The sequence below is a fragment of the Oryza glaberrima genome, chromosome 3 (assembly GCF_000147395.1).
Source record: "Oryza glaberrima chromosome 3, OglaRS2, whole genome shotgun sequence".
NCBI lineage: Eukaryota > Viridiplantae > Streptophyta > Magnoliopsida > Poales > Poaceae > Oryza > Oryza glaberrima.
The window spans coordinates 13,484,231-13,502,772 of record NC_068328.1 but is presented as its reverse complement, the minus strand read 5'-3'; the positions used below and the strand labels follow the sequence as shown (position 1 = coordinate 13,502,772).

The 18,542-nt window shown below is 41.5% G+C and overlaps 1 protein-coding gene across 1 annotated transcript; it reads right to left on the bottom strand.

Moving 5' to 3' along the window:
* Window positions 1–7,310: 7,310 nt before the first annotated feature.
* LOC127767917 (GDSL esterase/lipase At1g28570-like) lies at window positions 7,311–17,680 on the bottom strand. The gene is made up of 5 exons (XM_052293403.1): window positions 17,368–17,680; window positions 10,413–10,634; window positions 8,095–8,246; window positions 7,699–7,972; window positions 7,311–7,591 (listed from the first exon to the last, which is right to left on the bottom strand). Exons 1-5 carry the CDS (start codon window positions 17,624–17,626, stop codon window positions 7,419–7,421), a joined length of 1,080 nt encoding a protein of 359 aa, XP_052149363.1. The 5' UTR covers window positions 17,627–17,680; the 3' UTR covers window positions 7,311–7,418.
* Window positions 17,681–18,542: the final 862 nt, after the last annotated feature.

Sequence of the window (18,542 nt, the reverse complement as noted above, 5' to 3'; positions counted from 1 at the left end):
TAAGAGAGAAGTACGTGTTGTTTGAGGTTGAAGCGTCCTCAATATCCCTCTCTCGATCGACGACTCTCGATCGGTTTCTTCCTGTGGCTCTTTTCTCTCTTAATTCCAAGGAAAGGAATAAGATCACTTTGACTCTCTCAACTGATCACCGAATCTAAATCGTATTCCTCAACCGCAAATACCAGAAATCTCGACCCCCCGAACTTGCAAAACCGATGCAATTTGACTCCCTCGCCGGTTTTGGGAGGTGGTTTCGCTGATGTGGCGCCACGTGGCGATATTAACCGAGTCTTCGGTCCACGTGGCGTTGACGTGGCACTTACGTGGCAGTAGAATTAAAAAATATACGTGGGACCCATTAGTTATTCACACAAAAAGAAATGTAGGCCCACTGACATGTGGGGCCCACATGTCCGTCCTGTCCTCCTCCCTCTCCTCCTCCCTCTCTCCCTTCTCTCTCTTTCCCTCAATCTCTCCCCTTCTTCCCATTCGGCCAGCGGGTGGGAGGGCGGCGAGAGCGAGCGGCCGGCCCGGCTCGGCCTCGATGGGGAGGCGGCGGCGCACCGCCAAGGTCCATCGACGATCGCAACAGCGCATGGACGAGGGGAGCAGCGGCAGCCATCGGGGCGCAGCGGAACCGGAGCGGCGGCGGCCATCGGAGCTTCTTAGGCGCCGCCAGCGCCGAGCTGACGGCGGTCGAGCAGTGGAGCAACGCGGCGCACACGAGCAGGACGACGCCCCGGCCTTCTCCAGCAGCCTTCTCATCACCCCTCGCGCCAGTCGCTTCGTCACCGACGATGACCCCGCGAGCCGTCAGAGACCATGCCGGTAACGGCGAGGACGATGATGACAAGCGGCAATAGCGGGCCGCCGGCGTCGTTCCGCTCGTCCTCCCACTGCCGCGAGTCACCGCCGCCGTTCCCCTCGTCCTCCCACTACCGCGAGCCACCGCAGCCGAGCCGCCGTCGTCCTAGCCACCGACCGCCGCCCTCGGTCCGGTTCCGATGCGCCCCGATTGTGGACCCCCGATTTTGGAAATCGGAAATCTTCTGTGTTTATCCGTACCAATCCCTGGATCAGTAGTTGGTACACACATACATAGTTGGATCACAACATATCATGAATGAATTCAGGCTAAAAGAGTTAAATACTTACATTAGGGCCAGGTAAGCCAACAACTATCAGAGAACAACAGCGGAAGACAAAATAATAAGGGCCCGGTTAACATGCCACAGGCAGTCGACTGGGGAACAAGACCTAGAACAAGACCGCACTCCGATCATCTCGTTGGATACGCAAGCGTACCGACAAGGGCTTCTCTTCAACACTCTCCTAAAAGATATATAAATAGCAAGGGTGAGTACCAACCATACTCAGCAAGTCACCACAACAACAATGCACATGATAGAGGTATTCAAAGGATGGCTATGGTTCTTCTGCGCAAAGCAAGTTTTGTAATTCTTTTCACAAGCCTAAGACCTAGCATAGACTGATCAAATTTTAGTACCAGTATTCACATTAAACAACGACGGTTCTGTCCACCATCCATTGTGATCCCAAGGATAGCTTCCCGCCATTGAGTCGTCATGGTTTTCTGAGGACGTCCACCTTCCCTCCTCTCAGGAAGTGGCTCCATCAGCATAAAAATCATCATGCAATAACCCATCCCACACAAGTTAAGAATTTAGAGTCTAGCCAAGTGTAATACACGTCCCGGTGCTCAATAACCGCGAGCATGGCTATTCGAATAGATTTGGTTTACTCACACTGCAGTGGATGTACACTTTACCCGCACTCCGCGACTGCCCAACACATGAGCCTCGTCCCAACACATGAGACGCGTCACGGCAAAGCTTTTCGATAACCTCGCATTGGCAGTACCCGCTCCATGAACTTAAATCCTCATGCACTCTAGGCGTCCATGTTTCTAGCAGTGAGAGGAGTTCTGGCGCTCCCGGGAAAGAGAAGTCTCACACACATATTAAATTATGGTTCAAGTTAAGTTCTCTCTCTCACACACTTATGGCAGTCCTACCAATGGCGACACCGATGTAGGGCACGCCTCTCGGCCCTACCTCAACGGCTGTCCCACCGTAGCGCACCTGCCTCACTCAGGGGTGAACCATCTATGCAGGGATACTGCCTCCGCTCGGCTATCTAATCCGCTAGGTCTATACCCATACGAGAAGTGCGGTTGTACGGGGGTCGTTTCATGCTTAACTTCATGGCTCGGTCCTTAATTGACCGGGGACGGTACTAGCCTTTTCCAGATACCACCCAAATCCTCCGTCCGCCCCAGTCAAAAACAGTTGTTTAATTTTATTTCTTCTTTCACAAATCATGTCATCAACATCATGGCAATGTGGCGCTCATGTCTCCACATGCCGCATCTCAATTACCTTCCCAAAGGTAATTGCCCAAGCATATAGCATTTGATAAATATGAGTATGCATGATTCTAGAATAGCATTTCTAAGCAATTGTCATAGTTGACTAGGGACTCATACGTAAACATGGTTACAAAGATTTAAGGGTAAACAATAATCAGGGCATGGCATAATCACAAGTAGGATGTTCATCATTGCATGCAATTTTATTTGTAAACGAAACAATTTCGCAATTGGGATCAACATGTTCAAGAATAGTGATGACTTGCCTTGCTCAGGATAATCCTTATTATTGATATAATCTTGATCAACCTTCACCTCCTGGAAGTTGCAGACGTTGCCTCACGACTAACCGATACACAAGGTCTATAATACGCGAGAAAAACCAATATTCAAACAACAATCAAATATGCGCAACAAAATGTACTATTCGTGTTTGCTAATGGATCCCAATCATGCTAAGGCTAAAGTTTCTTAATATTTCTATTGTCATCGTGGCCTATTTAGGAGTTAACCAACATAGCATTTATGGGATACATATATATTTGGCTAATCGGTGGTTTAGTCTATCAAATGGCTATGGAAGGGTTATGGCTATGTATGCATCTATTATATACTAGAGGTTCTGTTGTTAGATGGATTTAGGATCAATCAAACAATTACAGTGAATTATTTGTATTATTATTTTATTGATGGAAGCTTTACTTTAATTATGAACATATTTTACTTGCCATTATAAATTATAAAAGGGCTAATAATTATCCATGCTCTATATGTTAAATTCGGGAAGTTTATAATATTATAGTTACAGATTATCTCTTAATGAACAATCCGGAGTTACAATTGAACTATGAACATATTAGGTCAAGATTTATAATTGGTACTTATCTACTATTCATGTTTGTTATATACTCCCCAGTTTAATATATGAAAAAGATAAATTAATTGTATAACTATAATAGGATGTACAATATATGTGTGCAACAACGTATAAAGTTTTGGTCGCCTACTGTACATGAGCTTATTTAGAAAGTGTACTACCCAATGCTCCAAGTGATTCCTGAATATATTGTAGTTTAATTATACATTAGCTAGTTTCTATGAGTGATATTGTATATGTGATGCGACAAGTTTAAGCGCTGGTTCTATTGGGTTACTAATAAGTGGTAATCAATTTAGGCATATATATGCTATTCTATATGGTATTGCATCGATTAATTTACTTAGTGATTCCTCCACATCTAGCTCTGTTATTATTCTCCTAAACAGGTTAAAGATTCATCTATGTGTGTTTATATTTTAGTTACATAATCATAAGGCTACACTTGATTTAAATAACCTATAAGCTATGGATTTAATTATATGGCCATCGAATATTAAATAAGTACTAGTATTTTCCTATACATCCATTCATTTGAGACATCACTTATACTTAGTTTATGTGGTTGCTACAGTGACAAAACATGTTAAATATATTTATTTGATATCTACTCTACTGTACAATATCAATTTTATTTATTAGCACATTTTTAAGTTGACCATAATCTAATCATTTGATATTAATATATTTTATTAAATAGTGAGTTATATACCATTGGAAAGCTTATGAATTTAGATGAATTTAGATGAATTTAGGTTCAAGTTTCACTCGAATCGGAGCTAAAATGAATAAGTTATGCTAGTTTAAAGATTCAAATTTGAGTTAATCCGAGAAATTGTAAAAATGCACTGTTCATAAATGATTTATTTTTAATCGGAAACATTATCCAAAACCCACTGCGGTTGACATGTGGGACCGGCCCTGGTTGACTTAGGGTCAAACCTGCTTGTTTAATTACCAGTGGGTCCCGCCTGTCATAGGAACAAAATATATGATTGTGTTTTCTTACATTTTAACTATAGGGACCCGACCTGCCATTGAGTGGGCTAATCACCGTTAGGGATAGGATTATTGTGTGCTAATCACATGTGGGTCCCACACGGTTTCTCTCTCTCTTCTCTCGTTCTTTCTTCCTCCCGTCGTCTTCTACCTCCAGCCGAGCCGCAACCGCGCGAGCGACTACACGCGGCGTGGCCAGGTCAGGGCGAGGGCGGCTCGGCGACGGCCAGGGGCGACGCGGAGATGCTCCGCCGACCACCCGCCGGTGGCAGCCGGCGCGCGAGGAGACGGGGGCGCGCGGCGCCATCAGGCGACGCCATGCCCGAGCTCGGCTACAAGGGGCTTGGGTGCTAGGGACGTCCTCCGGCCGAATTGAAGGGCGCGGGAGCATCTACGGGGTATGGGGATTCGATTTCACTAACTAGATGGAGAGGGGAGCTCCCGGGATAGCCTACCCATGGAGAGCTCGCTGGCGGCGAAACGGCGGCCGGGGCGGCACGGCCATGGGCGCTAATCACCGATTTTTGGAGCCGGCGCTAGCAATTAGATGTATGGAGGACGCTACGGGTGCGAGGGTGTACCGCGAGACGGCGAGATGGCGAAACGCGGCGAAGTGGAGCTCGACGCGGTGCAGGACAGGGGCAGACGGCGGCGACGTAAGGTACTCGACGGCGTTTCTTGATGTCCAGCGGCTACCTGGCTTCCCCCATGGCGACGGCGGCAGCACGGCTCTTCCTCCACTCCCTCCAACCTCCAGCTCCGGCCGGGGAGCCTCACAATGGTGATCTCTAGCGGTGGTGAGAGGGTGATCGCAAGGTGTTCGACGAAATGTTTTTGAGGGAGTAGAAGAGGCAGAGAGGGGTGGACGAGCTCGTGGGGGCTCTTGGGGCCTTGTGATATGGCAGCCAACATGGTGTGTGGGGGGGGAGGAAGGGAGATGGGAGGGGGTATTTATAGGGTGTGGGAAGGGTGGCTTAATGGTCGACGCGACGGACGGCGCACGGGGCTCAAGGACGACATGATGGCGCGCGGGGCTCGAGGACGATATGATGGCGCGCGGGGCTCGAGGACGACATGATGGAGCGCGGGGCTCGAGGTGGAGCGCGGGGCTCGAGAGCGACGCGACGGGCGACGGCGACGCGACGTGCGCGACTCGGTGTGGGGGCGCGGGCTAGGACCAGATCGAGCAGATGGCGTGCAATGAACAATGACAGCAGTGAATAAGAAGGAATTTAGGATTTTGGTTGGTTTTAAAAATTGAGAATAATAGCTATTTGAATTTATATTTTCACCGACGCATTTGAGTGGCATTATTAAGTGTTCCAATGTGAATTTTATTTAAAGTTAATGTTGTCCATTACCTAATACTCGTATTTATTATAGTCTTTGTAATTTCCTAATGAGACAATTACAGAGGCAGTGATATTATACACTCTATTTATTTATGTAAGTGAATTTTATGCGAAGATGGTTGCGTTAAATATTGATTTAAATATTCCAGCAAAACACTCTTTTATAGATGTGATCCTGGTAACGATGTGATCATTATTTTGTGTGAACAAATTATTCTATCTAATTCTAATGCATGAGCTAACCTTGTTCTTTTAAAGTTGGTTTTACCTCCATATGGATCCTTATAATTTAATATTCGTGGTTCAATACAAATTATGTAACATCTAATTAATTATTCCCGGTAAAACTATTTTATAGATAGAGTTCCATTTATTTGCACGATTATCATTTCCTAAGTGTTTATATTTCATGGCACGCATCACATGGTTCAAGTATTCAATATTTGATCCATAAATTAAATTAGTAATTAACATTCCCTTTGTCTGGCTTTGTTTTTTTGTGCGTAAATATTTACGGGGTTCATAATAAATATCATATTATTATAATTATTGCTTAGTTGTATAACTTTAGTTTAATTTTCCATTGTAACAATTTATAGTTTGGCAAGCAAAAGCAACCATAACATCCAGCATGATGCAAAAGTTTTAAAAAGTTCAAAATTTTAGTGATTTTTATTGTCTTGAATTTTCAGGGTGTTACACCGATGCCGCCAGCCGCCCTCCTGCCCGTCGGCCGAATGGGAAGAAGGGGAGAGAAAGAGAGAGAAGGGAGACAGGGAGGAGGAAGACTGACATGTGGGCCCCACATGTCTGTGGCCCCACATTTCTTTGTGTGAATGACTAATGGGTCCCAGGCATATTTTTTAATTCTACTGCCACGTAAGTGCCATATCAACGCCACGTGCACCGAAGACTCGGTCAATATCGCCACATAGGCGCCACGTCAGCGAAACCACCTCCCAAAACCGGCGAGGGAGTCAAATTGCACCGGTTTTACAAGTTCGGGGGGGTCGAGATTTCTGGTATTACGATTGAGGGATACGATTTAGATTAGGTGGTCAGTTGAGGGAGTCAAAGTGATCTTGTTCCCCAAGGAAACAACTCGGGCTTGTTCCATTGGCCCAAATCAAGGGTGTAAGTGAATTGATCCAAACCCCGTTTGTAAAATAATTAAGTGGGTAGCCCACCAGATTAGGTTACCCAATTATATGATCTACAAGTATGGTCATGGGTTAACCCACTTATACCCTTAATTAGGCAGTTAGGCTGGGATCTAGTCTCCTGGTTGAAAATGAAAATGCTACAGCTCGAGCGTTTGCGCTGGCAAATTCCACAGCATCGTGGTCACAAAGCTAGCTAGCGTTGCATTTGCTGAATTCATTTGTTGTCTGGAGTAATGTGTAGTTGATAATTCACAAATAAAACTATAAAATTATAAGAAGAGTAGCCCTATTCCCTCAGTTTCAAATATTTATCATTCTAACAAATTTCAAACCAACCATTTGATACATCATATTTTTTACCCTCATTAACTACATCCCAATAGTTTGCCAAAGCAATATTAACTCCAATTAACATTAGTGCATATTGTTGTATTTATGAAGGGTAGAATGACAATTGTTTTTTATAAAATAAATGAATGTTAGAATGACAAGTAATATGAAATGGAGAGAGGATACCGAATATATGTATCGGATCAAAATCAATTATTTCAAAGTATAATTACACAGACACACGTAACATATATATAGATCAAAGTTGATGGCACCATTTTATGGGTTTGATGCTAGTAGTACGTGAATCATATGGGACATATGGACGATTCAACAAAAGGGTCATGCAAGAAGTGATGGGCCACAAACTTATAAGCGGCTTCAGTGAGATGCAGTCCATCCCACGATATGTATATCGATGGGTCGGGGCAAAGATTGCCATTCATGAAGCACGGCACTAACACAGTCTCTCTCTTAAACCCTGCAATGAACAACAACAACTTCAGGTGATTTTAATTTTTATTTAAGTGTGACTGAATTCATGTCTTGCATGAGTGGAGAAACTCCCTTGTCCATGTAAGGATTTACCGTGTATGACAGGGTGACGGATGATCTCTAAGATGTTATTGGAGTAGTCACCATAGAGTATGGTGATCGTAGGATTTCGGGGGATTTGCTGCAACATGCGCTTGAGTGCACAATTGCGGTACTCGGAGAAGTCGTTTAACCACATTATGCAACCAAATGCATCATAGTCTTCAGGAGCCGACTTGCTTTGAAACATTGCGAGATAATGTGGAAGACACCCTACTGGAAAAACTCTTGGAACAACAATCATCTTTGCTCCTAGGTTGATTAGGACCTGTTTATGCACTTCGATAGCATAAAAAGTAATCAAAATGAAATGAAATGGTGGTTAATATAAGAGAGTAACCTGTTATGGTTTTTTATCTACAGATAGGTCAGACCAGAAAGGGTGCTCACCTTGATGGCATTCTCAATCTTCGCTGTAACTTTTGGTACCAATGGTTTGATCTCTTTGGTGAATGATCTGTTCTGGGTGAAGAGATAACCGTAGTCATTGCCTCCAATCTCCCCCATTAGAAACAAGGATTTTGACATGATTTCCATGCGTTCTACATAAGATAGTGCAAGGATAATTGAAATTAGGTTCCATAAGAGGTTTCACATCATAATATATAAGGCAAACACATTGATTTGGGAAACTATATATCTACTTTATTTCAGAATAAGTGGTATAGGCCATCAGACTTTTAATAAGGGCATATGTGCCCTCAAGCCCCTCACATGCTTCCCTACCTCTCAAACAATACATAGTCATAAGATTTCATTAAAACTATTAGATAACATTGTACAGTCATGTATAGTCTAACAAAGTTTTGAATCCAAATGATCTACATGTACATTGATAATAGTAAATGTATTGTTTAGAGTTCGCTTCATTTTTCTCTTTCTGCGATGATCAAATTTATCACTAAATATATTTGTCACTATTATAAAACAATTTTTTCATGTTTCTTTTGGAAGGGTATTAATGGGTCAAAACCTTGGCTATGGCAGAACTTGGTTGCTAATATTGTGCAAATTAATCTACTAGATGGAATCTTCATCAGAATGGCTAATTTTTGATCTACTCTATGTATTAAGCCCTGATCAACAATGTTATATATAGAGAGAAATAAGGTTTTGTGAAAATTGAAAATGCTTCATAAAGAAATATCTTTATGTCGTATTTATTTAAAGGGGGTAAGTTTAACCAAGGATAAATCAGCACAGAGAAACTTAATGGTAATTAAATTGTTGCTTTTGTATGCATGAAGAAACTATCCAACATTTGTTCTTTGATTGTTATGTTGCTAAATTTCTTTGAAGAATTGTTCATATTTCCTTTTGATTGAAGCCACCTAATAATTTCTTGCATCTATTTGAGAATTGACTCAAAAACCAAAAAAGTATATTTTGGCAAGGGCATTTGCTTTATGGGTTATATGATTTACAAGTAAAGATATGGTTTCTAATAAAGCTCCAACATACGGGCTTCAGTTTTGAACCAAGCACAAAGATGTGTGACAATGACTAGGATTTCATACATGTTGCATGCCAGAGTTTGGAGACGACAATTAGGTAAATTCCTGACCATCCTTGCGCCGTTTCCATATAAGTGGTACTGTTTCCAACCATTACCCTTTTTACCTATTTTAAATTTTGATTTTTCTAATTTCGTTTTAGCATCGTATTGATATTGTTATTGAATAGTTTAATCGATAAATATGGTTAATTATCGACTAATTGAGATTCATTTCCAAAGAGATGCTACGGATTCAGATTCTGCCCATTTTCATCCCCAACAACGGTTGTGTAAATCTTATGCAATTTCGGATGGAGATTCACTAATAGTATTGCTTACTAAAAAAAGATGTATCTCCTTTTATTGTGTTGGTGTTGGTTAAGATTGTTTTCTTGCCATCCGTTATTAGTATTTGACTTGGTTACGTCAAGGAAATTATACTCCCTCCATCCAAAAGTCTAAGACCTGTTTCTTTTTACACCAAGACCAAGGAGCAATTAATTCATTCACCATGTGATAAAACCAATTAGGAGTTGATATTTTGTGAGACGGAGGGATTTCATTACATGCAACCAATACTCCCTCCATCTCACAAAATATCAACTCCTAGAATCCCAAGAACAAAGTAGTGGAGAGTAAAAATGACGAAAATACCCCTCATAAATCATGATTAGAAAAAGTAGTAATAGTGATAGATAGGTAAAGGGTATTTGAGGGATAAAACTTCTCGTTTTATGTGCTGAGAGTAGGTACAGTGGTAGAAGTTGATTTTTTGTGGGACAAAATTCAAACTCCAGAAGTTGAGGTTTTTTTTGGACGGAGGGAGTAAGTACTAAAATGACTTCTTAAGTTCCGATTAACAATTTAATTTAGCACATGGTGACTACAAATAGCAAATAGACTTTTGGAAAAACCAAAGAATGAAATATGTCTTAGACTTTTGGAAGAAGGGAGTAATAAGTAACTATAGCTTCTGTTGACATAAAACTGCATTATCCATTACACAAAATAAAATTGGTCGAGATCGTTGTAGTTTTTTAATGTCAGTGGTAAATTTTGTTCAAATTCGAAGGGCTCCATATAACCATATTTCATCTATTTCTCAGACGAGATAAACCTTTTTCATCACATTTGCGTGCTTCATTTTTACTTCTGATTCATGCCATGTGTACCACCCTCTTTAGAGAAAATGTTTATTTTGTTAATTACATACCTTTGTCTGTGGTAGCGAGCGAGTCGAGCAAGCCCTTGAACCACTCCATCTGCACGTCCAGTGAGTATGGCGGTATATTGGTGACGTCAAATCCTTTCTCCTTGAAGAAGTCCCGGCTCAGCGCCGTCGCTCCACCCACCGCGAAGTTGGCCCCATGCCAGAAGTCCTCGGCCGTTTTCCCGCGGAGGAATGGTGGCAAGAACGGCAGCCCCAGCCCCACCGCTGCACGCATGCATAGTTATCGCGGGTGTAAGAACTACTACCTCCATCTTAAAATATAGCATCATAATATCCGACGGGATTCCCACAGGGAGCAGCAAATATGTCTTATCGCATACTAGATTGCTATTATTTTAAAATAGACATAGTGCTCCCTCCGTCCCAAAATATAAAGGATTTTGGTTTAGATGAAATATATCCTAGTACGGTGTCCCTATGTATATTCGAAGTACTAGGATATATCTCATCCAACTAAAATGTATTATATTTTGAGATGGAGAGAGTAGCTAGCTGGATGCATGCGGAGGACGACGTGTCTGTGTATACACTCTAGCAAAATGCCGGTGCATTGCACCGGATAATGATGTGTAGCTGAAGTTTGATATCAATTATTTATCTAAGCACCCGAGCATGATCATAGGCATCGGCAATGTGTATAATTACAAAAAGTCATGTTTGTTATTAGACAATTAATATGTTTTATATTTTGCGGGACGTGGATGATGCTCGTGACAAGAGGCCTGATGGATGTAGCATATGGGAGGAATGAATGGACGAGCAATGCGATTGATATTGTACAGGAGACGACAAATGAAATTTGTGTGATGAATGGAAAATCAATATTTCTTAAAGTAGATTAGCCTAATAAAAAATAAGTTGAATTGAGTAGACGATACATCCGAATTATGACACATAACATAGAAACTATATTTTCTTGTACTCTATGTAATGTAATTGTGGGAATATATTTGTGCGTTGCTACATGATGAAAATGCCTAAAGTTGAAGTGATCGACACATCCAAATCGTGGCACATAAAATTATATTTTCTTATACTCAATGTATGGTTGTCCTCATTGGTTGGTCAAATCTGATTATAGCCGTAACGACTTATTAATGAAAATAAACTACATTAAGAAAACTTCAAAATTATGTTTTAAAGATTAGATTGAAATTCAAAATTATATTTGGGAAAATACGATTTTTTTTCCATTTATAAATCGCATTTGAGGTCAAACATGAAGAAATAGATGGTGAAAATAAAGTAAAATAAATAGAGACAAAGCAGAAAAGGAGGGAAAAAGATAAAAAAAAAAGGAATGAGAGCAGATAGGGTCATAGGGAGGGAAAAAAGAAAGTACCGTCGCTCGTTTCTTCCTCTCCTCTCAGTCCCTTTCCCCACCCCACATGACATTTCTTATCCTTTTATACTTTACTCTCTCCCTCCTCTCCTCCATCAAAGTTCCCACCAACGAGGGCGACATCGATGCGCCTAATGGTGACATGTGCAACAGGAAAATAAACATTACACAAACGTTAAACAACGTCTGCTTTGCTGGCTTCGTCGCCTACTAGCTGCTTTATTTGCCACAAAGGCTATTTCTCAGTACGAGGTATGACATGATCTGTGTCTAGGTTTCACCTCTAGAATTTGAGTCTTTTCGAGACGGAGGAAGTATATGTCAACTTTCTCTCACTCTTCCATAAAAAATCACTTTCTCTCACTCGCATCCCTTAATAAGAACTGGCATTTATGACCACCTTAATTAGGACTCCCTCCATCTATTTTTGATAGTAATATTTTTAAATCTGAAAAAATTGTTTTTGATAGGCATATTTCAATCCAACAAGCTATCATCTCAATGACTTTCTCGGATTTAATACGTGACTCTCTATTCTTCCACACAAGATTAGTTACATGGGCATCGAGAAATGTAAATATTAATGAATCACTTGTTTACGAGGAATGACTAGTAGCATATTTAAATGGATAATAAGTAGAATTACTTATTCTTGGTCTGTGTGCCAAAATAAAATATGACTATGAAAAGTAGATGGAGGGAGTACCAATTTATTAAGAAAAACTAACACTAATATCGTAAGTGTCTGTTAATTCTAAAAACTTGTTTGGTTAACGTAATTTCGTAAAAGGGATGGATGCATATATACCTGCCTACATGTACATGCAAGTGTTTGTAGCATATGGGTCTGCATCTTCTGCCTTTGAGGCCAAAGGCAGTCTTTGCCGTTGCTTTCATCCATGCCATACATAGTAGGATCAATGGCTGCATGCTTGGCTTGTTCCATCACAGTACAGCTAAGTACTACCTCCGTTTTTTAATAGATGATGCCGTTGATTTTTTCTCACATGTTTGACCATTCGTCTTATTAAAAAAATTTACGTAATTATAATTTATTTTGTTATGAGTTGTTTTATCACTCATAGTACTTTAAGTGTGATTTATATCTTATACATTTGCATAAAATTTTTGAATAAGACGAATGGTCAAACATGTGAGAAAAAGTCAACGGCGTCATCTATTAAAAAACGGAGGGAGTAATTGACAAAATTAGATGTTTCTCTCTAGTAAAATAAATCAAAGCACGGGGAACACACAATACGCTTACTCTCGCATTTTTACATCAGCAGTATGAATGGACATCTAATCTCCATTGATATAGGAACAACATGAAAAGACAAAAAAAATACTTCATAGATGGAGCAGCCAAATAATCTTAATTACCACCATATCAGATAAGTGATGCAAGAAAATTATCTTTATTTGATTTGTCATCATATTGTACCTTCCACTTTTATTCTTTTAAAGCCTATAATTTTATTTATTTTTAAGCTATAGTTCATATTGTTCAATTAAAAGAATCCATGTTCAGTTAAAGCAGTTTATCTCTTTTGTTCTGCGCACTCTGCACCGCTGATTTTGTTTGTTGATTCTTTTTCCTTGGAAAGAAACACATGGTTCTATTGATTAATTAGGTGCTAATAATCACTGGTGAGGCAAGCTGTGCGGCCATTTATCCCACGATGGGTGGCATATAGGAAAGCAACGGCAAAGTTTGCCGTTTGTGTCTGTCTCTCACAAATCACACATCTTCCTACCTCTCTCTCCCATCACACCCATTTCCTTGCCTACTCCTCAATTAGTTAACTCAGTTAAGAGAAAAAAAAATCTCCAATTAGCAGCCTCCATCCCAGAATATACAAATTTTAGAGTTGGACACGATTATTAAAAAAGTAAGTAGAAATGAGTGGTGTAAGATTGTGATTGGATAATTAGTGGAGATAGGTAGGAAAAGTGAATGATGGAGGGTTGTGATTAGTTGGGAATAGAATGTTGGTGGAGAAGTTGTTATATTTTAGGACAAATTCTAAGTGCTAAAAATTGTTATATTTTAGGACGGAGGGAGTATCCAGCTGCCTTAGCTAGCTTAGCTACAGACTCCTCTCACCATGGTGGATTGGTGGGCAGAGCAGACGAGCAGCATCGTGCTTGTATTCCGGCGGCTAGACCCTCTGGACGGCCTAGCGTCCACCGCGGTGCTCGTATGCTGCGAGGCAACGCGGTGCTCGATCGCCGGGGCCTTCGTGCGCTTGTACGACGTCGTCAGGCCGCCTGCCTGCTAGCCGCAACTCGTTGCGCATACCGACGGCCGGCGTGGTCCTGCGCATATCGAGCGTCCTGCTGCTAGCTGATATATATTCCAGCGTCGCAGCAGGCTGCAGCTCGTGGAGGTCGCAACTAACCGCCGCTCCGCACCAGCTTCCCCGGCGGGGGACAGCCTGTTGCGTTGCAGCTCTTCTAGCGGCTGCACGAGCTCATCAGAGTTTGTTGGTTGGAACTTGGAAGGAAGGAGACGGGTATCTTTTGGTCCAAATATTTCGATAAGTGAAGTGAAGAGGTAGGAAGTGCCATGTCTCCAATACTTATGTAATTGTGATGGTATGATTATTGTTATGAAAATAGATGCATAACGGAGACACGAATTTTACGTGGAAAACCCTTACGGAAAAAAACCACGGGCGCCGATCGGCAATGATCACTATAGAGGAATTGGATACAAACGCAGGGGATACATTGGGCTGTCGCACCCTCCCTGTGCGGCTTACAAGGGATATATATAGGAGAAATCTAGGAGTCCTAATAGGAAACTAATCCTATAAAGTAGAGTCCTATTAGATAACTAATCCGAATATACTGTGGGCCCAAAATTCGGATCACATATTTAACAATCTCCACCTTGATACGAATTTCCCTTGTAGCATAATAAATCTTCAATCTCCAAAGAACCTCGTGATGATAAAATCAATATGCGCCAAATAGTCACTTGGACTATTAATCCATAACACCCTTGATCCAAAAGAGGAGACCATACATAAAACTCGCCATTGGGAATAAACCCTGAATCTGCTGGCATGACATCGTGGAACCCAGTAGAGACACGAAACTGATGCATAAACTTCAAACTCGCCATGGGAATAAAATCTTGAATCTGTTGGCATTAATTTCTGGAATCCAAACAAAAACGCGAAAAAATTCTTGTGCACAAAACGAAGTACTTAGATCCCCTGATAACCTCCTGGTATGTTGGATACAATGGTAGCAAAATTCGCCGGACAATTTGATCACCTTGTGATCTAGACAGGAGCGAGGCTCCCTCTCGACGACTTGAATGTGTTGCCTTTTTTTTCTCTCCGGTGCACAGCAATACTTGCTTCTCCTCCTCGATGGCTACGCCAACTTGCATCTTCACTTGCCATAACGAGAATATTGCATCTCAATCCAGGAGCGGTAGATTAAACTTCAAACTCGTCTAGGGAATAAAATCCTAAATCTGCTGGTACAATTTGTCAAACCCTAGCAGAAACGCGAAACACTCTGGATGCATAAAACGAAGTTGATCTTCGTGCAGAACCTCCTGGTAGACTGGCTTGTGAATATAGCAATTTGGAACGTGAATTTGTGTTCCCCTGAACAGAACCAAAACAATGTAAGGCTTAAATCCCTGGTGCGAAGGGCGTGTGCACGTAACAATTCCAACGTGAAATTTAATTCACATGAACAGAACCGAGAAGGCTGCTGAAGGCTTGGACTTTTCTCCTTCCTCGGGATGCGTGCGGAATAGATCAATGGCTTCAACCCTGCTACTGCTCCTAATTTCTCCTGCGTTGCTTGATGGACGTGATTTAAATCGATGTGTTGGAGCACATGCTTAAATTTTTCTGGTCGACACCGCTTCGGGTTTGCTTCACCGGTGATTCAATCTCACCGAATTGATTTCTGCGACGATGACGACGCGTTGCTGCTGTAGCCGATTCTCCGCGACGTGCGCTGCTGCTCCTTCCCTGGCGGCGTCGACGACGAGGCCAATCAGATCGATATATACTCTGATCCAAAAAATCACACCGGTGGCTGTGCGACGTAGATCGATCTCCAATGCTCTGATACCACTTGTTATGAAAATAGATGCACAGCGGAGACACGAATTTTACGTGAAAAACCCTTACGGGAAAAAACCACGGGCGCCGATCGGCAATGATCACTGTAGAGGAATTGGATACAAACGCAGGGGATACATTGGGCTGTCGCACCCTCCCTGTGCGGCTTACAAGGGATATATATAGGAGAAATCTAGGAGTCCTAATAGGAAACTAATCCTATAAAGTAGAGTCCTATTAGATAACTAATCCGAATATACTGTGGGCCCAAAATTCGGATCACATATTTAACAATTATAAATAGATGAATAATAATGGTATATTTTAAAACCTTAAAAAAATTACAGTGTCATGATCCAATTAATCCATTGTGTTCAAACAGTCAAAGACAGTCTGACAAGATGCGGACCCAGCAGTATATTCAACATTAGTGTGTGTTTAGTTCTTTAGGTGTAATTATTTCTAAGTATATGGACACACATTTGAAGTATTAAATGTAGATTAATAACAAAACAAATTATAGATTCTACCTGTAAACTGTGAGACGAATTTATTAAACCTAATTAATCCGTTATTAGCTAATGTTTAATGTAGCATCATATTGTTAAATCATGGCGTAATTAGACTTAAAAGATTTGTCTCGCAATTTACATGGAAACTTTGCAATTGGTTTTTTTCCTATTTAATGTCCCATACATGTGTTCAAATATTTGATGTGATGGTTTTGGCCAAAAACTTTTAGGATCTAAACATGGCCTTAGTTTATTTTCATGGTGCTAAACTGCTACTGCTGCTTATCTACATGCCCATAGCATCACAGACTCAACCTTAGCTCTTTCTTCTCCCTTTCACAGCCACATACAACTTCCCTCTCTATCTGTCCCACACGGGCATCAAAGATTCTTTTTTATTTGTTTCTTTTGTGTGACTGAGACATGAACGACATATCTTTTCTGTTTGAACAACATATCTATCTGTCCCACACGGGCATGAAAGATTTTCTTTTTCTTAGATAGAATGATTTTATTAATTTAGACATCGATCTAGCATGCGGTCGGTATTAATTTAGGCATCAATATGTGATTTTGTCATAGCCGGCTTGAATAGAGCTCCTCCCTGTTTTGTTATACAGAGGAGGCGCTGCCGATGCAATCCTATCAAGGTTGGCTGGGGTATTGGATTTGCGTGTTTTTTTTCCTTCTTTTCTTTCCCCCCTTCTGCTTGGGTTCTCTAAGTACTGATTACCTGATTGGATTTTGTATTGGTTTTTAATTTTATTCTTTGTCCGACATCCCGGTTGAATCTTGCATCAATTTTGAATTTGTTCCTTGTCCGGGCGGAGGGCATCGCTCGCAGACGAACGCGTAAAAAGAAACGGACAAAAACGGATTGACGAACACAAAAAATTAGGTGTGACGAACGGAAAGTTATTGATTTTTTAAGTAGTTATATATATTATTACTATATTATTATATATATTAAGAGTTAGATGTGCGTTTACCTATGAAGTCGACGGTGATCCTGCCATCGCAGTAGCGGCCGGTGGGGTGGCCAAAGAAGGTCTCGCCGTAGGGGAGCACGTTGGAAGAAGAGTTGGGGTTGACGGTCGCGCCGTTACCGGTGTCGGTGGCGGAGTCGCCGAAGCTGAACATGCGCGAGGATGATCCCGAGCCCAAGCCATCGCCGGCAGTGGTTGTACTGGCCGCGTGCGGCGTCCCGCGGAGGATGAGGAAGAGCAGAAGCATGTAAAGCTTCGTCATCGATCGCCGTCGGCGAGGAGAGGGATCAGCTAGCTAGAAGAAGAAGCCATTATATTGTCGATGATCTACCTAGTACCTTTTATCTAAGCTAAGCACGGATCAAACTTGTATAGAAGTAGTCCGTCGTCAATAATCACATGGTTTAACTGTACGTGTGCGGCTTTGGATGTTGATCGATCGCTTAATCGTCAATAACTTTAGTTTGGATGTTGATCGTCAATGTTCGATCACAGTAAAATGTACGTGTACAATTTAAGCTGGATGTTGCAAAAATTGATCGATCGCGTACTCGTCAATAATTTTTGCATGTTGATCGCTGGCATACGCGAGCATCATTAACAAAATTGTCAAATTAATCAGTGCCGTATACTTGACGGAAAATAGAGCCATCAAAACATGTCGGTCTCGCTGCAACAGTAACATTTCCCCCGGTTTATGCACGTAGTTTACTCACCCCGGCCGTCGACCCAACAAGCAGATAATACCAAAAAAAAAATAGTTAATGATGCAACATCGAATTATCTCGCTTAAGCAAGATGCATGTGCACGGTACTTCTGATTGCTAGCGTTCGACCGATAAGCTTATTAGATCGGTCATTCGTACGAGATCAGATAAAAAATACAATCTTGAGGAAAAAAAATTTAATTATTTACCGACTGGTTCTCTTAATTATGTATGTCTGCCTTGTAATATTGGACTATCCCTTTTATACACTTTACTGTCAACTTTTAGTCTTTATTTACCATTCCCTTATTCCTACATTAACATAGATGGTGGGGACAAGGTTGACCCTATGGCTTCGTCCATAAGGCTCTAGCAAAAGGCGGCAACTAGGCGAAAAAAAAAATTCCGATCTCCCAGCCCCTTCCCTTCCTTCTTCTCTCCCAGTCGACGGGCAGGGGGTCCTGCTACTTC

Bases quoted from the DNA above. Each gene is read 5' to 3' on its own strand.
- LOC127767917 (XM_052293403.1), bottom strand. From the start codon at position 17,626: ATGACGAAGCTTTACATGCTTCTGCTCTTCCTCATCCTCCGCGGGACG. The intron at 10,635-17,367 runs GTAAACGCACAT...GCATGCGTGCAG, and splicing joins GATCACCGTCGACTTCATAG to CGGTGGGGCTGGGGCTGCCG. The intron at 7,592-7,698 runs GTAAATCCTTAC...TGTTCATTGCAG, and splicing joins CCGTCACCCTGTCATACACG to GGTTTAAGAGAGAGACTGTG.